The following is a 27,671-nucleotide window of genomic DNA, read 5'->3' on the forward strand; positions in this document are numbered from 1 at the left end:
TGAATAAAAATGATGCTTTATGTCAAATGCTCAGAAAAGAACAATATTTTTATTTCATTTAGCAAGTTTGGCTGAATAGATCAGATAATTGTCTTTAAATAGTGTCTCTCACAGTAATGTACATTATATTGCTTGAACCTATACAATCATACAAAAGTGGCACACATTCTCTAAATGTTGATTTTGAAAAGACAATTGCACATATACAAGTCTTCAAACTGATTTCTCAATGATTATTTACAATGAAAGTGCTTCCCTCAGATCTAACATGATATACCTATTTTTTTAAACAGATCCATCAGTCTCCCTGAAATGGGAAAATTATATAGAAAATACCAACTTGGCAAACACTATAGCATAATGTATTACTGCATGTAGTTCTGAAAATAGCAGCCCAAAAGTGTTTTCTAGTCATAATTTAAAAATAAAGCATAAGAGGTAAACCAGTTACAAAATTCCGCGTTATTTACAATGGTAAAAAGTCTTTATAAAACAACTAACAAAAAGGTGAAGCAGTTGGATCAAATGTCTTGAAAACCTCCTTTAGGGATTTGTCATCTGATTCCCCATTTGGATCACTCTCTTGGGCCAGACTGATCTGACCAGGCTGCCTCGCTTGCCTCTGATCACTGTACTGTGGTCTGATTAACCCTGATAAAGCTTGGATAGGAAGATTGTGCACTGCTGGAGCAGCACTGGAGTGTTTTGCCTGAGATTTACTGACACTACCCACTTTATCTGCGTTGGATTCTCCGAACATTTCCAGATTTTTTTCCATGTTTGGAGATGTTTTTGAAGACAACTGTTCTTCTGAGAGAGTAGCTTCACTTTGGCCAGCATTTTTCAAAATGCCCTTTTTCTGATTTTCTCCATTTTCCCCTGAATTAACTGGAGAGGGGTCTGAAGAAGTGTGATTCCTTGGATCATACAAACTAATGCCACCAAGTATTGAGCTCGGGGTGCCCATTCTAGCACTAGCAGATGATAGCTTAGGTGCATATGGAGGCAACACATCAGAGTCAGATTTAAAATTTGCGGCTTCTGAAGGCTGTGATGTACCAGTGCCAGATTTTGCTAACCTGGGGTCAGTTTTTGAAGGCAGAGAATCCTTCATTATACCATGATGAGTGTCTGTACTAGGCAGCCTGTGAAGTCTGGGGTCAATTATTTTCTGCAAGCGAGGATCTCCTAGTTTGTTTGCGATGCTACTAGCATGTGAATCTGCAGAGTGGTCCAATGAGCCACTTCTATTTGCTAAATTTGTGTTATTTTTTGCTTTTGCTGCTAGTCTTGGGTCAGATGTGATGGGATCACTTTTGATACTGCGTAATTGATTAAATCTCTGGTCAGCTATAAGTGGAGGAAGGGGTAAGTTGATTGAGGATACTGGGTCTGGCTTCGGCAAAGGTACTGGGAGTAAGTCTTCAGGCGCCCATACGATATGCTTAGCAAAGTTGGGTTTGCTCAGGACAATATCCATTTTAATGTGGCTGAATTGTCTAAGCTGTGATCTTGGATCTCGTATTGTTACTCCTGGTAGAGGTTCCAATGGAATTAGAAAGGGTCTCTCTCTCAGTTCTCGTTCTACATCTTCATCATCTTCATCCAGGCCTTTCTGCATGACCTTGACACCAGGATGTGTGTGATGCAATTCTAACTTTGCTCCACCAACAGATGAACTTGCATGACTGCCTTCACTACTTTTTAAGATTCTAGGATCTCGTGCAAGCCTTGGGTCCAAGGTTCCTGACTCTGAGAGTTTCCTGGCATTTGATCGTGAAGCTGATCTCAGCCTGGGATCAACAGCCTGATTTCCCGGATGTCTCTCCTTAGTAAGTCTTGGGTCCGTAGGCATAATACGCAACTTTTGTTCTGCTGACTGCTGATTCCTAAAATTCTCACTTTGTTTCTTTAAGGTTTTTAGTATTGACTTAACACTGCTTCCTTCCTCTTCTTCACTACTGGAGTACCAATTTACGTTGTCATCTAGAAAAGAAAACACACCATGTAAATTTCAGAAACTGGACTACTATTTTCTAACCTAAAATAAACAAATGTCTAGAATTTTTAATCACCATCAGCAAAACAAACTATTGTATCTAATTTTGAACTTAGCTCCAAAAGTGTAGATAAAAAATCTGCAGAATGGCACCTTGTGCACATAAAGGAGCAGTTTCTACAAACTTAGGGGATCCCCATGTTTGCAAAAAAAATAAAAAAATAAAATTAAGTCTGAAATTTTTAAAAACCCGCATTGGAGGGCTGCCCCCATTTAAGAAAATAAACACAGAAAAATCTGGCAACACTATATGGTGAGCTCCAACCCACCCCCCATCAGCTGGCTGGTGGTAGCAGTGGGGGGCCCTTGGGCTAAAATGCTTTCAGATCCAAACCCTTCTTTGCCAATCAGCTCACCACCCCAATAAGCTCCCATCAATGCCCATTATCGCCACTTTTATTTATTTATTCTTGTGTTAGAAGTTTTAGCTGTTAAAATTAGACAAGATCCCAGAATCAAAGGACTGAAAGTAGAAGAGGAAGAGTTTAAAATGAAAAGTTATGCAGATGATGTGGTGTTGACAATTTCAAATCCCCAACCGTCGATGCAGCATATAACTGAACAAACTGACAAATATGGAGCTTTTTCGGGGGGGAAAGGAAAAAGATGAAAATAATTTTAAGTTTCTTATTGAAGCATGAAAAAGAAAACATTAAAAAGAACACAGGATGTACGCAAGATCCAATCAAATTCTTGGGAATAATCCTGACTGGACAAAATAATAACTGGACAAAATAAAATTCAGATGCAATTACAAATCAGTATGGGAGAAGATAGAGAAGTATTTGCAGAGTTGGACTAAACTAAAAATTTCACGGCTACGAAGAATTTCTACAATAAAAATGAATGTATTGCCAAAACTAATTTTTAAATTTCAGGTGTTACCAAATTATATACAGGAAAAACCCATGAAAGATTGGCAGAAACAGAGAAATAATATGGAATGGCAAGAAACCAAGAATCAGATTCGAAGTCTTGCAAAACGATAAAAAAGAGGATTAGCACTACAAATATTACCAAGCAACAGGCCTGGTGTGGATTATGGACTGGATAAATGATCCAGAACAAAGAGTAATAAAATTAGAAACGACAGATTTCGAAGAAGGCTTACATAAATATACGTGGATTAAAAAACCAGCTTAAAAAACATAACTCAGAATCGAAACCATGTAATAATCAGTGATGGACTATTTAAAATTTGGGAATCTGTTTGAAGAAGAGTTAGCCCTCCTATACCACCATTAATGTTTCTTATAGAGACATATTATGACAAATGTATAAGAAAAAAATAATGATTATATAACATATAGAGAAATGATAAATTCACAAAGGAGAAATTAAATTGTGGCAAAAGATGAAGGCAAAAATATACAATGGTTACTATATTTTCAACTTGTTTAAGAATAATGAAAGACTTCCAACTGGTGGGAGGAGTGAAAGGGGAACTGACTGAATTTGAAAAGATAATAACGAAATAAAAGGATGATTTATTAGGACCAATTTACAAATTGTTACTTCAATATGACAAAACCAATAAGCTCCCATCTAACTGGGAAAGTGGAAAACAAGGAGGAAGCAGGGAGCCAGTGGGGAATGGAATTTTCCCTCCCCCATGACTCCCTACAGGTCTGTCATTTGAAGCCATCTGTGTGGGTTAAAGAGCCGCTGCTGTGTGCTAGTGGGTATTCTCTAACCTCCCACCGATGGCTGTAGAAGTGGAAAAAGTCCCACCTTTCCAGCCACTTTGGACAAGATGAAACAATATGTAACATTTTGCTGTGGGTTCCCACTTGTCTAATCCTAACAGGTAACATGGAGTGCAATCTGGGGACCTCTCTGCCAGCTGTACAAGATCCAAGCTGAACTTTTTCTTTCCCTTCCTGTTGAAGATATTAAAGATGCTTGGCTGTGGCCAAAGGCACAACCCTTTTGGTGCTAGGCAAAGGGCAAGAGCCAAACAACACTTGGCCTGTAGCTTGCTGCCATGGCCTTGATGGTCTAGCAGAGGAGACCTAATGCCATCCCTATTAGGAAAGGCTAAAATATTTGGGGCTTTTAAACACATGAAACAATATACGAACAGCCAGACAAGACAGGTGGATCACAACCTGATACAACCACATGCTGTTTCACTATAACAACCAAGTACCCCTTTGCCATCTATCAATACAAACACAGAAACATACAAGATACGAGCAGCAATAGTTCAGTTCTATTTGGCCCTGCGAGCCTAAATTGAAGCATTATGTCCAGATGTAGAGCACTTTGCACACTGAAAAATACCACAGTACATAAACATGTAAAATGTTTTAGAAGAATCAAAAGCAAGCTAAGACTTATGAAAATAAACTGTTGCCCACCAAGTTTATCTCTTACTTTCTTCAAACTATGCAGAAATCAGCAAAAGGAGGAAAATGTGACTAGGGTGTTTCTATACCAAGCACACCAGTTTTGAGTCGAACTGCCTTCTCTTAATTCCTTTCACTACTCTCACCCTACTATTTCAGAACGTCATTTTCTTCCAACAGCCAAATATGGAGGTAGGCTCTTGATACACATCTTTGAACCCAAAGATTAGCTCAGTATTATACTGCCTAACTGGAAAGAAAGCCTGGATTTGAGAACAATGGAGTCTAGCTTGGTCTTGAGCTTTTTTTGGGGTGGGTGGGAAGCCATGGCTCCTTCTTATATCATATTCAAGACAATGTCTGGGACTTGTAACACTGAGATATTCCAAATTTCAACACTGTAAAATCAGCAAAATCACCAGCAGCTCATCTGGGAAAGAGTTTGTTTAGCATTCTCCTTTGCATGAGAGGCAATTCTAACAATACATACTTTATGTAAATAGTGACTATTAAAAAGAACTATCAGTTGTTTTTCTTGGCTGCTGAAGATACAATAAGCATTGTTACATTCACAAGTTGTAGGAAATTAAATATTTGTTCTATAGACTGCACAAAACACAATCCCATGTTTCTAAATCCTCAGGGACTATAATAAAAAATCAAAAACTGTCAGGTTGCAAAAGTAGTTTTTCTGCAGAGAAAAGAGGGGAGGAGGGGGATGACATAATCTCCACAATGGAACAGGTCACAGAAGCCTTCCTCCTCAGACCCATCTGGGACTAATTTGCAATATGTGAAAAGGTATTGTAGAAAAACTAGGAGGGAAATCAAAACAAGAAGACTAAACTGAAAATGTTCACAAGGTTTTAAATAAAGTACAAAATCTGACAATACCTTCTTCTCTACTCAGTGTCCTCTGACACTGACTGCTCATTCTTTCTCCATCATCTTGCTGTTTTTGACTAAGCCTTACAAAAAGGGCTTTCTGCATTGCAGGAAGAAAATCTGGTACATTAATGGCTGAATTGTGTCCTGATGCAGGGGCACAGTCTGACTCGTATTCATTTCCACTGTTATGTGAATCTGAAGAAATGTGGTGAGGTTGATGATCTGTGAATTCTCCATGCCATGTACCATCTGCATTCAGAATTACAAATAATCAGTATTTATGTTGGACATAAGCAAAAAAAAAAAAAAAAAGTACTGAGCCACATAAATTACACTTGATGTTTCTCTTTAGATCAATGCAACCTTTCAATATCTGGCTGGTTTATAGGGGATCAAATACTTATTTCACTCATTATAATGAACATCAATCTCTGACTTTTGTCTTCTGGGTTTCTGGGGTTTTTCCTGTTGTTATTCTGTCTCTCACAGCTACAATAAACCTACCATTAAAATTATGGACTGGTCATTTCTTCGTCAGAGGGCAAACGGGCAAATTTAGCAGGGGATCAAATACTTTTCCCCCCTCACTGTACGCTTGGGAGCAGGTTACCCCAAATCCCAATTACTTCCCTGAAGAGTATCCTTTAGTTTCCCCTTAAAACTGGATAGCAGGAAGTAAAAGTACAGGGACACTTAAGAGCAAGAACAAAACCTATAATTCATAAATTCCTGGGTCCCAGAAAAGAGGGAGGAAAGAATCTTGTGTGCCGAAGAAGTCTGTGCAATATACAAACCCACCTTCTACACACACCTGGTTATTCTCCTGACAGCCACAATAATGTATTTTAGCGAATATTTCTAAGCAAGGAAGTAATTTTATGTATAAAAACTTACCACAGGTGTTATTGTTTGTCTGGAAGTTGTGCACAGCCTGATGTGAATAATAATTGTCATAGAAATTGGCTGCATTTTCATAACCAATACTTGGCTGCCTTTCACCAGGTATTTGCTGGAACGGTGGCCCAGGTGGGCAATGATTGTCCCTTGGCATGTTAGCCATATGCTCTTGAGCAGCTGCACAGCTGTATGAAGCACCAGGTGGTGTTAAAGGAGGACCACCCTGCTGTCCATGCATAGGTCCACCAGCCTGACACTGTGGGCCTAGGAAACCGGGAGGAACTGGCTGTAAAGGTGGACTCTGTGGCACTGCTGGACCTGTACAGGGATGCCCAGGAGAACCTGGTAGTCCTGATGGTACGTTATGTCCTGGGCTAGATTCTGCATTGTACATAATATGTGCATCATTCCCCTCAAACTCTGGTCCTGGTGGTGATGTGCTGTTATAGAAAGCTGGTGGGCTGTAAGACAGAGTTAAAATGTTATAAACGTTTTCTACAAGTATTAAAAAACATAATCCAGTATTCCATTCAAGAACCTAAAAAATGGCTGCCCACATATTTCAAAATTACTTTATCTCCAGAGAGTATAATGTAACTTCTAATTACTGTGGCCTACACTGATTACAAGTCAAGATCTTTAAATGTATAGATTATGAAGGAGCATGATCATAATATTCAAATACTGAAGAAATCAATTAAAAGATGAAAAGGAACTCTTCCCTCATACAGGTCAAGGTGACTGGTAGAAGCTGCAAGAAAACAAGGATAGGTTAAATACTAAGGAAAGCTCTCATCAATCATATGAGGAAACCAAGAAATTTCCTGATTAGAAATAAAGTAGATTTGCGCAACTGATTGCCCTACACAAAGTTGCTCCAAAAGGATCTCAATCAGAATTAGATACAGTTTTGAATTGCATGATTTTTTTCCTCAGATGTCTGCTGAACAAGATAGACATTTAAATAATGATAGCCTATTTATGTTGTAAATACAATTTTAACTCTTTTTTAAAACCTTACTCCGGCTTTGCAAACTGCCATCTGCTTACCACTGTTACAGCACTTTGCTACATTTACCTCAGAGGAAGCACAATGCAGTCCTGCAGCAATCATGCTTACAGGTCACTCCTTCCCATCAACTCAAAAAAGGCCCAGTAGATCTTTCAGGAGAGAAGACAGAGAGCCACAAGTGTAGCAAACACAGCATTGTGTGACAATGGCCATTTATGCTTGGTAATTAGTTCCAGGCGGAAGTGCCCGGCATATATATTTTTAGGAGTTTTTTAAGCTGAACTATCATTCAGGAAGTGACTAGCTATGCAAATGGCAATTGACTAATGGAAGGAACAAAGGAGCAGGCGAGTGGGGTGTGTGTGGAATTTCTCCTTTTCCGTCGGGACTGTGAATAGTCATTTTAAAGGTTGCATTTTTAAAAAGAGCTTTGAGCAAGCATCAAAATTGACCCTGCATAAATGGCCTATGTCTTCTAGAGAATGTACAGTTTAGTGGTAGTGTGGATGTGTCCCTTTAACTGGTATTAGAGTAATTCCCCCATTAGGGAAATGTTATACTGCAATGTTGCCGAGTGCGGGTAGGAAGAAGCAATAGGGGGTAGAGAGGGGAAGTGCTGCATCCAGTAAGCAAGTGAACTGCATGTATCCCGTCTCCCCTCTACTTCTGAAGACATTTACGGTAAGCTTACAGTAATTTCTCTGATTTCCTGAACCCTTTTATAGTCTCATTAAAACCCCATTCTAATACTCACGTCTTTCCAATCTTGTGTGCTAAATCCACAGTAGGCTTCACAACTATCTCAAAGAGGGATGGTATTTTCTTGAATTCACCAGAGGGATCTTGAAAGCTTTCTGCATCTTCCTCAGCAAATGAAAATGGTTCTGGTGGGGTTGGCAAAAGTCCAACGCCTGGCGGTGGCTTAGGAAGAGGAACTATGCCTCGCTTTCTAAGTTCTTCCAATTCTTTCTCATCATCATTTTGTGGCTCCTCTTCAGTGTTCAGTACCTAAAAGAAACATACAATGTAGCAAAACTCAAATGTTTCTGGCGCATCTTCTAACCAGCATTACAGAACCCCACCCATACTCCTTACTGAGTTCTGTATCCTGTAAGTTACCAACAGGTTGCAACATTTTCAAAACAGAAAGTTATTGGGGATAAACATTCATAGAATACAAATGGAATTAAAATACCGTCATATAATATAAAGTCTAATATTAACAAACAAAATTATTTGGAACCACCCGGCAAAATCTCTCCTAAGCTTAAATATTGTGCCAAGTTAGGGCAGTCTTTTAAGATCAAGTAGATATACTGGTACACTGCTATTAGCATTCAGTTTTTGTGGGTAAACTGGGTTCCAAAATAAGGGTGCTCTCCTTTTCCTTAAACGTAAACAATGTGATTCAATTGTTTTGATACTGAGGAAAGAAAGAAAAGACCAACCATGACTGGGAAATTAAATACTGGATCAAGGGCTGAATCCTGACTGGCAGTGCCAATGGACCAAAAAGCCCTTCCTAGAACATTCCGGAGGCTAAAAGTTTAGGATTCACTGCAGAGATGTATACCTCCAATCTCAGCGATCTTATCAGAATCTCACTTCTATAAGTAAAACACATCTCTTTTGGTCTTACTGGATCTTGCTGCTGCTTATGACATAGTAGAGACTTGATTTTGCTATGATGCCTTGAAGCTTCTAGTCTTCTTCATTTAGGCATACCCAGAAAGTCATAACTGATGACTTGGCATCTAAGGCTAGGAGTCTATCCTGTGGAGTTCTGAAAGGTTCAGACCTTTAGATGAAAGCACCTCCAATCCCTGAAAATGTTGCACTTTTGCCCCATTTATTATTTTAGAAGTTTTTTTGTTATTAAATACAAAACTAAGGCCTACTTTTACACAGCTTAGGTGCATCTGGAGCCTCATTAAATCTGCTTAGGATCTTTGGAATATCGAGTTAAAACCAGGTTACTCACCGGCTTTTCTTATTTTTGAAAACATCTTTAAAAGAATCTTTTTCCTACATGAGGCTGAATATGCTGAGAACAGGTATTACTCACTTTATCAAGTAGCTCTTTTGTTTCTTTAGTTAGTGGGTCATGAGAAAACTTGCATTTATCACCGTGATAGCACTTCGCTCCTGTATGATAGAACTTGCAAGGAAATTCATGTAAGCCAATATTAAGAACTCTAACAAGATTAACATTTCACTAAATTGCTTAGCATTTTGTTAGGCAGACAGTAGTGCAATTGGGCATGTTAGAAGCCCCTTGACATAAGCAGGATTCCTCTCTCAGTGTGGGCTGGACAATTCCATGTCAAGCGGGCAATAGATTCTCTATATGGACGAGGTCCCGGTAAGGGGATGTATTACATGGAGTATTCAAAAATTACGTCGTCTCAAAAGATCCCCCTTACTTTATTTTCATTCTATGGAAACAAACATTGGCCGGAGGAAGCACAGAATTTTTAATGTTTTATCAACATACTACCACTAACAATTAGCTTTAGATTGAATTACTTCCTAACAAGCATGGCTCTAAAGCTCTTCCCCTTAGTGCTTTACAAGTATCAGTTTATATTGCATTTCAAGCCAATACTTTTATAGAACATCTATATTCTAGTAGTTTCAAACAGATTGACAAAAATATTCAGATAATATAATTTAAGCAAAGGATATTATGCATATAAATGCAGTTTTCTCCTTTGGAACAATAACCCTGAATATAAAATTTGCAGATTTCCTTTTTCTTCTCAATCTCAGCATCATGATCAAATTTACACTGATCTCCCTGTGTATATAAAGAAAGAGGTTATTAGTTACAAGTGTATTATTTTTCAAGTAGAGCTTATAATAGTAACATGGTAAATTTTAGTAAGATGCTTTTCAATTATTTTTTCACTAGCGGAGCTGAAAAAGTTGAAATGAATATCTATACTAATTTTACAAGAATAAAATAAAGCAAATCATAAAATGCATCCAAATTCTGAGTTTATAAAAAACAAAAGAGACCATGAAACTGTTTTACGACAATGAAGATACTATTTGCATTCAGAATGTATTGCCAGTTTTGCTATTATCAGAACTGCCGAAGCTCCTCTTTTCACAATGATGCAACACCGTGTTGCAAGAATGTGTATGTTAATTACAAAGCTACCATCAGAACCATTTATTTTTCCAAGCAGGAGTTCATGACTTTATGAGTTTATACTGAACATACTCAAAGTGTTCAAAGGTAAGGAAAACAGTTAACAGAACATTTTAAAATCTATGCACAGACAAAAGAATCTGTCATTCTGGCTTAGTTTTCTTGAAATTCTATGAGATCAGTGCAAAAAGGTACTAGAGGAAATTAATTAATTCATAAAAAGGCAACATCCCTCAAAAGGTCCAATTAATTCTGTTTTTCTATTGAACAAACTAGAAGTAAATATATACACTCTAGAAACAGAGATTATAGTTATGAGCTCACCTTAATGCATCGTGCCTCTAAGAAATATTTACAAATTTGTTTTCCTTTGTGTTCCACAGTATGCTGGTTTATGAATGCCTGACTCATAGTTGGCCACTTCTTCACTGGCTTCATTTCCTGTAAAAAGAAATATTAATTTTAAGCTGTTTTCCCTCCTTAAGTATCACTCCAAATTAAAATAATTACAGTGTTCAGATTTTTAAAGGAGATACTATATAATTTGCTGAGCTTCTGAAGGTCAAACAGAGGTTTCCATTATTAGCCACCAACATTCTAGTTAAGATAAACTTTACTAGTTGGTTCTTGTAGGTTATCCGGGCTGTGTGACCGTGGTCTTGGTATTGGTATACCAAGACCACGGTCACACAGCCCGGATAACCTACAAGAACCAATGAACTCTGACCGTGAAAGCCTTCGACAAAACTTTACTGATGTTTGGCATGTTTGTACAGGGGCTTCCTGTGTCTGTAACAAGGAGTAAAGTAATACAGTTGTACATCATGAAAATCAGGCATAGGTTTCTGAGTGGTGATGTCTGCAAGTACAGTAACTTGGTCAGTAGGGTCCATCTTTGGACCAAGCTGTGGAAGACACAGCTTAAACCTAACATCACTCTGTGAGGCCTTACAAAGTTACTCTTAGCCTTAGTTCTCCACCTTTGAAACAGAAATTATAGTTATCCCACTCTAGAGGATAGCCAGAAATATAAACAAGATAAAGGCTATAAAGAAACTTGTTATTCTTTGTGATACTATAAAGACACTGGCTATTCTGTTCAGTGGTGGGGGGCTGTGCTAACTCAGCCACCAGACATCTTACTGCTATTGACTGATTGACTTTGTCAGAGCTAGTTATATAATCTTGTTATTTTTGTAAAAGCAGCTACCAACTGACCAGTGATCTTTATCTTGTCACTATTTCATGTTACAAAATTGACACTGCCCTTCCCACAGCTTAAGGTAATCAAAAAGTGATTGATGCAAGTATCCTTTTGCTATGATACTCAAGCTGTAATTTATAGAATAAAGTACTTTATAGAAGCATCAATTAAATTTTACAATTACACTATAACCACACCAAAGGCAGCCACTGTACTAGGCTTCCACAGTACATAAAATTCCAGATTTTTAATCTCACACACTTCCACTCCCATTCCATTTACCTCTTCGGGTCCTTTATTTGTACCTCTTCCCCTTCCACGGTCTTTACGTTTCAATTTCTTCTGAATGCCACGGCCTCGGCCCATACCATAGCCACTGCCAGTTTGTGTAGCACCTGGGTGAAAAATGCCCAAACATTTAGGACACACTGCTCCAGAAGAGAACAGAAAGAGGGACAGGATGCATATACAACTTACAAAAACATCACTTCATTTTTTTTGCTCAGGTAATGATGAATGTACCTCATAAGGTTCTACATGCCAGGTCAGTGCTACAATGCCAAGGTGATTTCTGATATTATAAAACTGCACACTGTTTCTGAATACTCCCCAAAACCTCTGTCATATTTATTCTAATCTAATAACGTGTTATGTTTAATTCTCTGCCTACTTCAATATTTAGGCTCAATGGAAAAGGAGTCATAAATTGAAGTGCTTTGGATTGAAGGAAACATAGATGATAAATCACAGATACATTCATGCACAAACCTAACTTGCACAACTTTTCTGGAGAAAAGGCAACACTGAATTCAGAAAGAAGAAACAAGGAAAGAGGCACTCCACAGAAATTTGCACAAATATTTGTTTTTAAATCAGAATTTGGAATGCGGGAGAAAAGGGAAGTGGAATCAAGTCAAGGTAGCAAAACATTCCATGCATCTAGATATAGAGCAGTGGTCATGTGAATTCCCTGCACTGTGCAGGGGTTGGACTAGATCTCTTAGTTGCTCAGGACAGAAAGCAGATCTGACCAAAAGACTGTCTAGATGTTATTAAAATTTGGCCTGTTTTGACAAGCCACAAGGCTTCTTTGGACTATGTGGATAGCCTTCCTGCAGTTCTCCTTTGGCTAGTGGCAGCAGTAACACACAGGCTGAATACCTGTCTGAATACCTGAATACCATGTCATCCATCATGTGATCAATTTGGTATTTCTATGGACTTGTCCTGACACATACCTATTCCTCTGAAATCCATCATACCTCACATGTTAGGGATCAGCGGCCACATTCTCAGGCAGTATAGCAAAATAAAGCAGAGATGGCCAACTTAAAAAAATCTGTCTGTCGATCTCACAAAGCAACTTCATCAGCCTTTAAGAACCCTAACAATTTTTAATCACTGTTTGCTAAATCTTTTCCCCACAATTTCATGTCTAAGGAGAAGAGAGATTTATGAGAAAGATCTTCCACAATTAAATAACAGATCATTTCTGGATTTTCAATGCTCAATAACTATGAAATCTTTGCTGTTACGTGGCCCCTATGCTACTCTCTATGCAAGAAAGTGATCCCTCATAACATAGAAGTTGGCCACCCCAATTTAAAATACTGACAACTTCAATGAGATAAGAAATAGGATGAGCACTTGAGATGTGCTACTTGTTTAAGATTAGCAGGACGGTTTACTGGATATTTGTTTTGGTGTGTTTGAGCTAGTAAAAGGAAAGAGTCTGATCTGGGACCTGAAGATTTTACTTAGCCAAGACAACTTTAAATTAAAGTTTAGCTAATGATACTGGTGCGATACTGGCCCTTTTAGCTCAGCAGTCTTCAACATTTTCATGCCCAGGACTTACCTTTAATCTGCATGATCACTTTCAAGTTTACAATTTTCAATAGATTTCTTTCTCATATGAAAGGGACATACTTCCCAAACTAAAACTGGGGTGGTAACAATGGAGGAAGACCCTTTAAATTTGGCATGCAACATACTTGGGTCCCCACCATCTAGTTGGACCAATACTCAATGAACATGCACCCTTTGATTTCAGTGGGGAACAATGACTCAGACACCTTTTGATAATTATGTTCTTATCACAGTTACCTGAATTAGACAATTTTAGCCCAGACAATGTTCACAGGCAGTTGTCTGTGTTAAAACCAATAAATTAATATTATCCTGCAGCAGCAGCAAAGCTAGACTTTTTTACTCAACTGTCCTTACCACACAACACATAAAATAGTTAGATGTTACATCAACAGGATTCTATAGAATAAGCCAGTAACACTTATTTTGTTTTATCAAAACAACTTCACAGTGGAAAAGCAAGCAGAGATGTCTCTTGACCAAGCATCCAAGAGTTGATGTACACTGCAGTTTTATTTGGGGGGTGGGGGACAATAGGAAAATACTCAAAAATTCCAGGCAGCAGAAAATACAGTACCTTCAGACTGCCATAATACAGCACATGCCTAGACACTAACAGCAACTGAATGTGCAACCTCAACCCCTTAAAGGCTCCAATCCAAACCATCAGATAGGAAGGTCTATGAACCCTAACAGTATTTCATGATTACCGTATTTTTCCCTTCATAAGACGCACCTGACCATAAGACGCACCTAGTTTTTAGAGGAGGAAAACAAGAAAAAATATATTCTGAATCAAATGGTGTACTGCCCCTGGAAGCCCGGCGGGGGGTCTTTAAACTCCTCCGCGCTGCCATCCCAGGCAGCGCAGAGCACTTTCAATACCCCCCTCCTGGCTTCTAGGGACTCCCTGGAAGCCCGGCGGGAGGGTCTTTAAACTCCTCCGCGCTGCCATCCCAGGGAAGTGCGGGGGGAGGTTAAACTGCTCTGCGCTGCCTGGGCAGGCAGTGCAGAGCAGTTTAAAAACCCACCGTCCCCCTTCCTGGGACTCCCGGGAAGGGGGGTGGTGGGGGTTTAAACTGCTCTGCGCTGCCTGCCCAGGCAGCACAGAGCAGTTTAAAGACCGCCCCGCCAAGTTTCCTGGGACTCCAAGGAAACGGGGTGGGGCGGTCTTTAAAGGCGGGAAAAGGCAGGCGGGGGGTCTTGAAAGTGCTCTGCGCTGCCTGGGATGGCAGCGCGGAGGAGTTTAACCTCCCCCTCAGCGCTTCCCGGTCCCGAGGCTGCGCTGGGTGGCTGGGAGGGGCCTCCTGCCCCCCAGCTGGCTGGTGGCTTTAAAGCCGGCTCCCAGGGCGCATGGGCTCCGCGCCGGGCTCCTGCTGTGCTGGGCGGCCTCTAGGAGGGGCCTCCCGCCCCCCAGCTGGCTGGCGGCTTCCTAGTTGGCTCCCGGGGTGCGCCAGCTCTGCGCTGGGCTGCCGCGGCTGGGGGTCGGGCCTCTCGCAGCTTTGCCCTTCTCCCCGGGGGCCGGATTCACACACATTCACTCCATAAGACGCACAGACATTTTCCCTCACTTTTGAGGAGGAAAAAAGTGCGTCTTATGGAGCGAAAAATACGGTAATTCTGCAACATTATCCTACATGGATGGGTTTAAAAATTAACTTAAACTAATGTACCTTTATGAACTCCTTTCATTCCTTGCTTTTTCACTGGTTCTTTTGAAACTGGAGGATCTAAATCAGCGTTTGATGTTTCTTTAGCTTGTCTATATTGTTTTAACTGGTCAGCAAAGTCCTCTTTTTCATCTTCATTGTAGCCAAAATTATCATCGCTGTAATTGCTATAATCCTCGTAATCCTTGCTTTTTGACTTTTTATTATGCAGTGTTTTCTGTGAAGATGTGTATTTTCCTGAAATATGTCCGTGCTGGATCAAAAAGAGAGTGACAATTAGAAGACCATTAGGATGTAAGGCCCAATATCATCTACTATGAACAGCAGGAGCTTTCTATACTCCAGCAGAAGCCTTTCTCAAATTTGTTGAGACAGCTTAATCTGAGGTATGAAGATTAAACCACAAGACCTTTACATAAAAACCAAAAGAAAACACAATGTACTCAATGCCATTCCTTTGAATTTTTCTATTATGTACCAGATATATGCTTTGCTGTTTCAGTAATATATGTGTGGAAATCTCTGAAATACAAACAAATCCATATAAAAATGCACCAGAAACAAATGCGGTCAATTGACATGGTTTTAGTGCTGCAAATAAAGTATAAAGGTGCCTCTAGTAATTCAACATCCAAAGATGACAGAAAATTTGAGCTACAATTGTATCACCATCTCATTCCTCATTCCCAAAACAGCCTGCAAGTCACATGAGAACAGCAACAGGAAAAGGAAATATTTTCAACCAAGTCTTCATTCTGCTTAATGCTAAGTATTCTGGAAACTTTTTGTCAGACTAATCAGTATAAAGGTTTGCACTTGAGAAGTTACAGACTTCTATTTAACTTCCTGATATCTGATTATTAATCTTCCAGACAACAGGTACACCTTCACAACAATTCTAAATTCACTACAGGAATCAGGACATTGGCACCACGGACTTGCAAAGGTATCAGAATGTGCCCTAAGCAAGTATAGTTGGGTTTCTTGTCAAATTGCCCCTTTATTCACATTTACACACAATGCTCACAGTCTTGACAAACTTAAAAGAACGTAAGAGTATCAACAATTATTACTACATAAAAGAGATCACTGCTAAGCTGAGTCCAATTTCTTACACACAGGAAGCTGCCCTTGAATCTGAAATTATCATCATATATTTAATTCTGAATCACACCCCAGAGCATATAATTATTAGAAAGGCAAAATGGAGCTGAAAAGGGAGATTTCTCTATAAACCTGATGAAAGTCTCAAGTTTTCAGAAAAACCTGGAAGAGGACCCACTGGGAATAGGCCAAGCAGTGACAACCAGAGATTCACATGCAACTAGGCCTGGCCTGGCGGCAGCCATGAATTTAAACCCAACACCAGTAGCCTCTGTACAACTGGGTCAGACTTTTCCCAGGGAGAGGCTACTAGGGGAAAGGAAGGAAGGAAAGCTGAAGGCAGGGGGAAATAAAAGTAGGTTGGCTGGTGGGTAGGAAGAAGAGAAGAAAGCAGGAAAAAGGAGAGGCTATGATGGCTGCCAGGGAACAGAAAGAGGAAATAGTGGGGGAGGGAATATATATATATACATACACACATATATATATACACACACACACACACACAATACTGACTTTGATGGACAAAGGGTCTGATTCAGTATAAGACAGCCCCATGTGTGTGTGTGTGTATAAAATAATAATCTTGCAAGATTACTACTATTCATATTTTTAGATAGTGTGAACTAAATTTATGCACATATGTCTTCAAATAGCATAGCTCATTTTACTACTTCAACCGTAACATAAGTATATCAATTTTATTATGACTAAGCTTTCTTCATCAATTATTTACTGGCCATTAATCGAGCAGCATACTCATTATTCTGATATTCTTATGTCTCTAAGCTTGGCAGCCTCATCCTCTGGCTACGCAGGAAGCACACCCTTCCCTTTGTTTGGAACCTAACTGCATCTCTTTGCTGAAACAAAGATCCAATCCTGGCTTTTCTGTGCCTCATCAGTGCAGCAGTTGCTTGAAAAGAGCATAGGAGACATCATCTTTGCATCTGCAGTGACTGCTCATTCAGAAGCAACTGCCTTCATCATAGGACAATGCTTGACTTAGACCCTCCCAATATTTTGTGGAACCTGTTTTTGTGATTTGCCTTGCTCCTGTGGCACCCATTTTGTAACTGGCCCCCACCACCTCAGCAGCCATTCTATGGTGCTGCCTGACAGAAGAGTGTAAGATGACTTGTGTTACACCCAGGGGACCCAAATCTCAGGAAAGAACACTCTTTCTCAGGGAAGGGAGAAATAAACTGCTTAAACTGCCAGCTGAGCGGAAGTGAGTTTCCTGCAAGGAGATACCCATTTGCTCAACTGCCAGGAAGGGACAAGATGGATGGTTATTTGGATGACCTGAATGGGCAATAAAGGATGGCGATGTGCACTCCAAGTTGCTTGGAGAAAAGAGTGTCGAGTAACACATGAGGGTCATCACTCTCCTAACTCAGGATTGGGTGAAGGGAAACCCACCCAGCCAGGGCAGGAAGGGTTAAAAGATCTGGACACCCTGTTACCAGCACTCAAGCCAAACCAGGACAGGAATAGAGTGACGTCTGCCCAGACTAGCCTCCATTTCTTAAGTTCCAGCTGGCTCGTGTCCATCCCAAGGAGGGGAGGACAAGGTAACTTCTGTGTCTCTAAAACTTCAGACTACCTTCAGAAGCACTATTAATCAGAATGTTAGCCATTTTTAGAATCTGGCCCCCAATAATCTTCGCTAAATCTGTGATGAAGGGAAAAGGAAAACAGTACCCAAGTACCCACTCCCATGGCAGACACAAACCAAAATCGAAGATCTATACCAAGCTAACCTGAATTATGCTGCAAGTAAAGCTGAACTCTGCAACATACATAAATCATGCAAATCAGGAATCTGATCATTACAATTGGCAGCAAAATAATTAGGGCATGAGGGAATAAATTCTTGAAAGGTCAAATGTCCTCAGGGCTAGCAGGAAAATCTATGAAGATATGCCTAAATATAAATACCCAGACACATTTAGCATTATTTCTTAACTATAAGTAGCTATATTCAAGTTAAAAATTCCTACCTATTTTCTGTAGCATGAAGATCACACGAGGCATACACAAATGACTGCGTATTCTGTAGCAGTCAGAATGAAACAATACTTATGCACTTACAAGCCCTATTTCCATATTAGATTAGCAACACACTACCGGAAGAGGTTTTGATCTCAATTAAGTCTTGAAGATTTGCCTCCTTCCTCCTCAGGATGTTGATTTTTTTTAATTTGGCTGCAAGCCATATTAAACCTTTGATTATTTCTGTAAGTAATTAAAAGTGGCTTTGTGAACTCAGGTTTTACTCTGATGGCACCATTAATTGATATTAAACAAACACACAAGATGCAGTGGTCATTAAAACCACCTTTAAACAAACTGCAGCTAATGTGAAGTTACTATTGACCTTGCATGACAAGCATTAATAAAATAGCTTGTGATTGTGCACCAATGTAGTAATTGGAACATCCAATTCCAAACACTGCTGTTCTCACAAAGCAACTGGTCATGAGAAACTAAATGTCAGGAAAACATGAAGCCATTTTATACAAATAATAGGAGACAATCCTCGATTCAGTTACTATGAAGAGTAAGGGGCTTTGTGGAAAGGTCCCTTTTATTTTCTGGAATAATAATGTAAGTCACCCAAATCTAGTTTTTTCACATTAATCTGAAAGTCCTCTCTATGGAGAACTAAAGAAGGATATTATTTTTTAGTAAAGTACATCCTATACTAATGACCTAGTGAAGATTCTTCTCAGGTACTGGGACACCAAACAGTAAAAGCTCATGCAATGAAATAGCAAAGATCTTAATTGCAGTCAAGGTGAGAGCAGATGCTGCTTGGGTCTGCAATCTTCTCTACTGTGAACAAATGTGGCAAAGGTAATAATAGAGCTAAGGTACCACTAAAACCTGAGATGAGATCCATCGCCTTTACAACCAAATAAGAATGGAAAGCTTTCAAACCAAGCAAGGAAAGAGTGGAACTAAAACTGTTTTATCCTGACTTGAACTTTTACTGACATCACAAAAATGGCAGTAAGTTATAAAATCAAAAACAAGTATTTTTTCCAATGAAATAAATGCATTAAATGACTACATCGCACCAATACAATTTCAGTGTGCGAAAGCACATATCTTTTAAGAAAGAATGGAAGTTGCAGTCTGAGATAGGACTGAACATGAAGACTATAAAGTTGTGAACCTGAAAAGAAGTACGTCCTCCTTAAAAACTGTACCTGGAGAAATGAAGAATCATAGTCTCTGTAGAAACCACCTCCTTTCTTATGGGGTCTTTCTGAACGTTCACCATCAGATTCTATGCTATAATCAGAACTATCATCACTAGAGGGGGAATTATGCTGAAAAACAAAACCCATTTCATTTGTATTAATATGTGCACACAAGAAACTACATATATGTATTTTTAAATACCACATATGGGTTAGAAGGAAAGTAAGAGCCTCAACCAGGGGTTCATAACTCAATCTACCACAATGATTAACCAATAATAAGAAAGATTGTACCTTCACTATACTGCATATTTATAATAGTTCCTATCTATCTGACACATTTTATCCTGCATTTTTCTTTTGAAGAACTCAGGGCAGCACATAAGGTTTTCTCTACCTCCATTTTATCCTCACAACAATTCTGTAAAATAGATTAGGCAGGGAAAGAGTGACTAACCCAAAGGCACCAAGTCAGGTCTCCCAGTCCTAGTCCAATACGCTAGTATTATGCTTCTCAAACTCCTAAACATTTGAAAAACCCATGTAGCCCGTGAAGCTAAGGATGATGGCTACAACACCAAGTGAAAACTCACTCAAAATGAATCCAACCAAACTGGTTTCAGTCTGGGTTATGGGACTGAACGGGCCTTGGTTGCCCTAGTAGATGACCTTTGCTAGGTGATGGGTAGAGGAAGAACAACCCTGTTGACTCTCCTGGACCTCTCAGCGGTTTTCCATACCATCAATCATGGTATCCTTCTGGACTGCCTTTGGAGTTGGGAGTGGGAGGCACTGTTTTACAATGGTTTCTGTCCTGCCTGGAAGCCAGGTTTCAGAAGGTGGTGCTAGGGGCTGCTGCTCAGCCCCTTGGCCTCTGGGATCCTGTGATGTTCCGTCTTGTACCCCATAGGATGGATCAGGGCTAATAAACAGAAGTTACTGTCATGATAATTTGACTGGGATCAGCATTGGGAGCACCACCCTCCAATACTTCTGTTTCTGTCTAATTGCTTCCAGAAGGCAGAGTTAGATGAATTCTGTTCAGCTCCATGGTAGTTATACCAAGGATAAATAATTTCCCTCATGCTATTTAATATCTACGTAAAACTGCTGAGACAGGTGATCTGGAAACTGGAAGTACCATCAATACACAGGTAACATGCAACTCTCTTCCCATCTTAATCAGATGAGGCTGTTAAGGTGATCACAGACTGGATGAGGGACAATAAACTCACTCTAGATAAGAAGGTATTGCTGGGTGGTATTGGTGCTAATCATGGCACTGGGAGAAAGCCTTCTCAGAACAGAGTGGCAGAAGAAATAGATTTGCAGCTCGAGGTTGAGAGTAGATCAAGATCTACATATGGATGCTTAGATCTTGTATTTAATACATAGCCCTTTTAACTAACTTTGAGTGGTTCACTAGTCTGAGAAACCTGACCTAGTCAGTGATCCAGTGGTTTTTTATTAAGTGCCAATAATATATAAGGTTGTGATGATTTCCACCCAGTCCCACCTCCCTCTGCAGAACAACCCACTAGGCTGTTTCTGAAAGTCTACTCTCTCTTTCTCTAGCTGAGTGGGGCAGGCCAGTGCATGAGGATCAGGACTTGGGTGAGCCCAAGAAATTCTGCTAATACTTATTACCAGTTAAGTAAAAAAAGCCCTGCAGTGAGCTATACTCATGTTACCTCCTGGAAAGATTACTGAAATGCTCTCCATGTGGCACTGTCCTCAAAAATGGTTTAGAAACTTCAATTCATCTAGAATTCAGCAGCAAGACTACTAAATAAGATAGCTTAGTGTTATATTACTGTTGGCTGTTGCTGTTTTTTGCCTGATTTTATATTGCTGCTGACTGTTTATGGGACTCTATCGCTGGTCTATTTTTAATACCATTTTATTCTACTATACACCACACCATCCACAATATTATGTTATACTGTAACAGCATAGAACCCATCAGCAAACTACAGCACCTCCTGAGATATCACAGTGTACTTTGAGTGCACTGCTCAAATCAATTGTGCTCCAAGAAACACTGAAAGCAGCATATGACTACCCTGCAGGCTGGTCCTCTTGGCCACTTTGCAATCTGTGGCAAATTGCACCTCCAGAAAGACTGATATAGCCAAGAGTTTAAATGTTAAACTTCAGAAAACCAATATGTCTGCTGTGTTCTCACTGTTCAGGTTAAGCCCCCTTAAAACAAATTAATAGCCCATTCCTGAGCTGTTGGCAGCTGAAAGCTTGAAAAAAGCCTTTTAAAGGCTTTTTGTTTTTTAATGGGTTTTTTCACCCCATTGAAAACAGCGAGGCTGCAGCTGCTGAAAAGCAGGCGCAGCAACGCTGTTCATCCTGGTGGCATACCTGGAGCGAAAGGGGACAGGTGGCTGCCTACAGGCAGCCCTGCCCCCCGAAATGCCCCGGGAACGTGCCCTGGGATGCCAACGTGGGTCTTTATGCCATTGGGATGCCAGCAGAAGGCCCAGCCGGTGTCCCTGGGTGGCGCTACCATGGCTTCGCCAGGAGACCAGCATCTGGGCCGCTCTGCAAGGCATAAGTGGGACAGGCGGCAGCGGCTGTCCCACTTATGCCGGTGCAGCCCCTTTTTTGCCTCCTGAGCTCTTTCAGCCGAAGAGTTCAGGAATGCGCTGTAAAAGTACTACGGTTCAAGCAAACTAAAGAGATTTGAATAACCTCTGCTCCTTTGATTTGCAGCACTTAGATTCATTAAAAAGAGTTTACATCATTATAATTGTATTGATTTGGCCCTAACCATACAAAATCACACAATCTGGCATGGCCTAATTTTTTTATCCTCAGTCAGTGTAAGTATGGCCTAAATTTCCTGAAGTTAGGGAAAAGGAAATTAGTGCTATTCCTTGCATAAGTTTCAAAGAATTTTGACTAACAATTCTAACCTTGTGTTTATCTCGTCTTCTCCTTTTTGATTTTTTCTTCTCTTTTTCTTTTTTGCGTTTTTTTCGAGATTTTCTGTGTGTTTTTTCATTTTTTTGTTTATCTTCAACTTTTGCTTCTTGTTCTTCCTTATCTTCTTCAAAACCAGCATCATCTATTTCTCCATCCTCAAGTTCACCATCTTCTCTGTTTCAGAAACATAAATTCTAGATTTAATATTAATATAATTTTTGAAAGGCCAATGTTTTTCAACAGTAATGTAGGAAATGGAACAGAAAAATCTTGTTTCACATTTTTGTGTTCCTCAATCAAAATTATACACGTTAAAGTCACATAATATAGTATCTAGTTTTTATCTGCATTTCAATGAAACGTGGTACGTAGCATGCGATCCCAAAATTACAAATAGTTGTAATAAATTTTACTAATTGATAGAACAATAAACAAATATCCTAATTTCACAGAAAGTACATCGAGAAAAAACAGAAATATTTATGATATGGAAAATATATAGATTATACTACTAATCATATACAGAGACAGCTGTGGGTGTTTTGGGTTGTGAAAAAATATAATTGATAGGGAAGCATAAATCTCAATTGTGCTTAACACAAGCTACCCTGGTACAGGTGTGCATCTCTGAACTTATGGCTTTGCAGAAACAATTATTTCTCTGGTTAATTTATGCCACAGGGTTTGACAGGATGATATTAACAGAAATAGATTTAATGAATATCTATATATAATATAGATATAATGATATCTATATTATATATAATATAACAATATAATAGAATAATGATTAAATAATATAACGATATAATAGAATGTCTAACAACCATACAAAAGCATTGGTCTTTTGTATGTGGTAGGGGCATCAGAAAAGAGAAGGGTTCTCTCAAGAATGTCTCAACTAGAAACCAAAAACATTAGTAATTCAGAAGGTAAAAAATTATGCTGTGACAATTGTATCATAGTAATTGAGAAAGGGAAAATTTACTCTGTGACAATTGATTCATAGAACCTATGTGACTAAGAATTGCACAAACATGTATATTTAGAGAATTCTTCATCAATGTCTAGGTACAGGCTATTTTTAATATATTTATTTTGGAGACTTAATGTAACTAAAACAAACTGATTTCACAAATATGCCACTGAAGTGAAAGAGTCCTGCCCTTAAAAATAATGGCTGTTGCTCCCCCTTCTGGTAAGAATCTTCCCTCCCAATAGAAAGTTCAGCAAAAAAAATATGGGAAGGATTTAACCTTGGTTTAAAGTATGTATGACTATGCTTTCCTGTATGATATTTGCCTGTGGGCAAGATTGTCAACAGCTGATAAAGAGATATTATAATACTGACAAAAAACATTTAGCTTGGGCTGTAGTGAAATCTCTAAAGACAAGATTTACGGTGTTGTGGCCAGCAATCAAGAACAATTGTACAAATATAATATAAATAGGTTATCTCAGCTGATTTTAAAGACAATTATATAACTTAAAAGGGGAGGTCACTTGTTCCAACTTTTGGCTGGGACTGAGATTTCCCAATCCTCAGAATATCAACCAAGGGGTTAGGTCTGGCTCATAGCAAATGAGACAGTGATCATGGTACAATTCCTTCCAAAGAAATTCCATGCTCACAGATACTTAAATGTCAAAGAGAAGAGCTGAAGCCTATCCTTCTCCCTGATATTGTCTATATGCAGGGATTTCTTTTTCCTCACTGAAGAATTCGATCAAATAATTTTGCACCAGCAGTCTGAGGTGGTACAGTCCACACATGTTCATTACCTCATCTGATGTTCCCATGTACAAGGACGGTGGCAATTATGAATGGCTGTTTCCTCGCAGTCACCCCACCGATTATTCTGAGGCTTTGCCTTGATTATGCATGCATTTTCTGACCATCAGAGATCACCCTGCTCTCCCCGTGCACTTTGCCAGGGTTTTCTGGATGCTGGGTAAACACAAATCCAGCAAACGCGGGCAAAATGCACAGAAACACGAGGGGAGAGCTAGGAAACCTCTGACGGTCAGAAAATGCATGCATAATCAAGTCAAAGCCCTGAAGTAGTCAGTGGGGTTACCGTGAATAAACAGCCATGCATAAATTGCCGATATCTCAATGGGCAAATGCTGCCTAGTCTTTAGCAGAAACCCAACACAATGCTCAATACAGATCTGAGAAGCAATACTGTCCCCCAAGGCATTTTGCACTGTTCTAACGGGTTAAGGCTAACATGCTGGTCTCTCAGAGCTGTAACTGTTCAATTCTGCATGCCTTAACTGTGTACACAAGGTTTTTTTGTTGCTGTTGTTGTTAAACATTTGTCTAAAGCAAACACACACAGCCAGGAGCTGAAGGTACAGAGTAGAAAAGGAACTTGATAAATAGAAAAACAAGGCTGACAGGAAAAAAAATAAAATTCAGCAAGAAATGTAAAAGATTATATAGAAATAAACAGTAATAAATCCTTAGGTATAAATGGGAAACAAGTGGTTATAAAGTTGATCAGCCAAATTATCTAAGGGTAGATGAAATCCTCTACTTGGAAGTTTTCAGAGTAAAGAGTACTTAATATTTCAACTCAGTACAGAGAATTAGAACAGATGACCAATGGAACATCTTCCTATAATTAAGCAATGGGAAAGTGAACCTTTAATAATTTAATGGGCCCATGCAGATGCATTCAAGTCACTTCATTATTCATTTTTAAAAGAAGTGATGACTATAAAGAAATTATGCTAAACAGGCCAAATGATTTCTGGCTGCATGGCTCCAATCATTAATTTTTGGAGCATTCCACCTTTACCTCAAGAGATATTTCATGGTACATGGTCTGAGGCCTATGCGATAGCATCTGCCAGTCACATGCACAAGACTATAAATATACCTGTAATTTAATAGTCAAATGTTTATCAGAGGACTCAGTTCTGGAATTTGGATGGTGTAATTTTAGTACTATTAACTATAACGTTCAGTCATCTTAGGAATGAAGGAAATGTGTATATATAAAGTGCTTTTTTTTGCCATATACATGCTTTGGAAGTTTTAACTGAAATATCTAGGAGAGCATAGGCAGCATAATGTCTGTTTCCCAAGCAGCATTAATGATTTAATGAACAGTGGAAAAGTGCCTTACTCTCTCTCTTTGAAGACTGGGACTCAATTTTTGAAAATAAGACTCACATTTCTTCATTGTTCCTTTTCAACACTGTAATTAATAAATGAAAACTTTTCTTTATTATAAATAATACTCATCTACCTTTTGTGAAGATACTTAGTTTTACCTACTGCAGTAAGGACAGAACAGACAGCTGGACTATTGAGTACTAGGATGTCACCATCTGCATATACTTGTATATCTTTCTTGCCCTGTATTTCTTACATCCCAACAAAACCGGAGAACTCTCCATGTAAAAAAAAAAAAAGACAGCCCATTTGTATTCCTTCCAAAATATAAAGATCAGGGGAGCTAAGGAAAACTAAACTCATGCAGCACTAGAAAGGGCTCAATGTGAACTTTTTATGGTTTTGAGATTGGGACTCTGGCAGGGGAAAAAACCTCTGCTATCCACTACAAAAGAAGGAAGTACACCTCTAGTCTTCCTTTTTATTACTGTCAGCACAGGAAGAACACATCTTGCCAAATCCTATTAATTCAGAGGGTCCAGTTTTTAAATTCTCTACCTATAAAAGCATTCAACGAACTATTGGAAGACTCTGGAGTAAAAGAACCGTGTCAGGAAATGTTCAAAGATGTGATACCAGTGGAATTTGCTCATTAAGGAGCTGCAAAGCAATATGAATTTACAAACTTTGGCTGTGCTTCTCTAACTGTTCAGTGCAAGTCCAATGTATTTCAACAGACCCTGCACTTTGGGAGTCAGCAGTTCAACATTTATAGTAACTTTTTAAAAGTGCTGTTTATGCTACAGAAAACTGTTGTCAGTCGTCTGTCAGGAAAGGAAAAATTTCTGCACTAACATAGTAGTGGTATCTTGGAATCTTTCCCATTTTGGCTAAATATCTCCAGGACTTCCAGATACAAAAGAATAAGAAACTATAGGTCTATTAACAACTTAGCAGGGTGCAGCTTAATTAAACAATTCTTTTCTTTAAGCAGTGCTTACCGATCTACCAAAGTTACATTTCATGATAGACTATTTTAAAAGTAAAAATATTGTATCATTTTGAAGTTCAGGCTCTATTAACATTTTGACATGCTACAACTGCTTCATTGAAGGACGGCTAATATGTAGATTAGTTATAAGGCCTAGCCCTGATTCACTGTAACTCTAAGCAAATGATTTTAATGTACCTTTATATTCTTCTTTCTAAAGCAAGGAAACAGAACATAACCTACAGTGTTGCTGCATGAATAGGGAGCATGTAATGTTTTTTACCACTTTGATAAACAGTGTTGTATATGGTGATGGAGGACTGTGGGAAGCATAAGCAGACTTGCCTATTATTGGGAACACCACTGTAACCCTTGACCTAAAGAGTAACATTTGCATACATGTTATTGAATGACAGGTAAATAATAATAAATCTGCATAAAAACAAGTATCTGCAGGAAAGAGAGGAAGACATAGGACCTCCAAGGGGGGGAATGTCTCTGGTTTGTTAGCTCAATGGGATGTAAAAGTGGCAAAGATAACATCAGAGAGAACTTCACCTGCACAAAAAAAGATTCAGTTAAATGTGTAAGGTGTAAAAATCACAAGTAGCTCTATGTATACACAGGGGAAAATGCACTCACTTTGCTTTCAAATAGGAGTGGAGTCAGGGAGGATAAGAACAACAATGATGTAACACAGACACCCGAAAGAAAGTGCATTTTATGAAAAGATGGATTTGTAAAAAATGAGATGTAAAAATGCATGCAAAATGCACCTCTAAGAGATCACCCCCACCCCAAAACATAGCTTTAAAATGCTCTCCCATCAGCCTGAAGGTGACTTTACCCCATACAATGCTACAGAAATATTTTCCCCCCATTTTTTTCCTTTTTTAAAAAAAACCTCCAAACCAGGCACATTTTCCAACACACATCATTATCATTACCACCATCATCCCACATTATACCGTCATTCTTAGTTATCACTGTTAATCATCACCATTGAGAAGCGGAGAGAAAAAGAGAGAGAGAAGAACGTTACTCGACCTTTCATCCCCTGCATGTTGCCTGTCAGAGTCGGGCATGTTTTGGTCAAGAACTGGGTTTGGGGGCTTGGAGAACAGGCTTTCAAAGGCCATTGTGCTGGTTCTGGCTGTGTGTGCAGGGAGGAGGAGGAGGAGGAGGAAGGCAGGACACTGCTGCTGCCCGTG

General features: G+C 39.2%; 1 protein-coding gene across 1 annotated transcript; it reads right to left on the reverse strand.

Annotated features, from left to right (window-relative positions):
* Positions 1-27,671, reverse strand: ZC3H6 (zinc finger CCCH-type containing 6). Its single transcript, XM_056852679.1, has 12 exons — positions 27,508-27,671; positions 22,336-22,519; positions 19,418-19,540; positions 15,105-15,354; positions 11,845-11,957; positions 10,683-10,799; positions 9,888-10,001; positions 9,270-9,377; positions 7,959-8,212; positions 6,190-6,653; positions 5,302-5,544; positions 1-1,986 (listed from the first exon to the last, which is right to left on the reverse strand). Exons 1-12 carry the CDS (start codon positions 27,597-27,599, stop codon positions 497-499), a joined length of 3,552 nt encoding a protein of 1,183 aa, XP_056708657.1. The 5' UTR covers positions 27,600-27,671; the 3' UTR covers positions 1-496.

The sequence above is a fragment of the Euleptes europaea genome, chromosome 7 (genome assembly GCF_029931775.1).
Source record: "Euleptes europaea isolate rEulEur1 chromosome 7, rEulEur1.hap1, whole genome shotgun sequence".
NCBI lineage: Eukaryota > Metazoa > Chordata > Lepidosauria > Squamata > Sphaerodactylidae > Euleptes > Euleptes europaea.

What these genes read in the sequence shown, in the direction of transcription:
- ZC3H6 (XM_056852679.1), bottom strand. Translation starts at nt 27,599, where the DNA reads ATGGCCTTTGAAAGCCTGTTCTCCAAGCCCCCAAACCCAGTTCTTGAC. An exon ending in GAAGACGAGATAAACACAAG is followed by an intron (nt 19,541 to 22,335) that starts GTTAGAATTGTT and finishes TTTGTTTTTCAG; the next exon opens with CATAATTCCCCCTCTAGTGA. An exon ending in CAAATAAAGGACCCGAAGAG is followed by an intron (nt 10,800 to 11,844) that starts GTAAATGGAATG and finishes TTCTTTTTACAG; the next exon opens with GAAATGAAGCCAGTGAAGAA.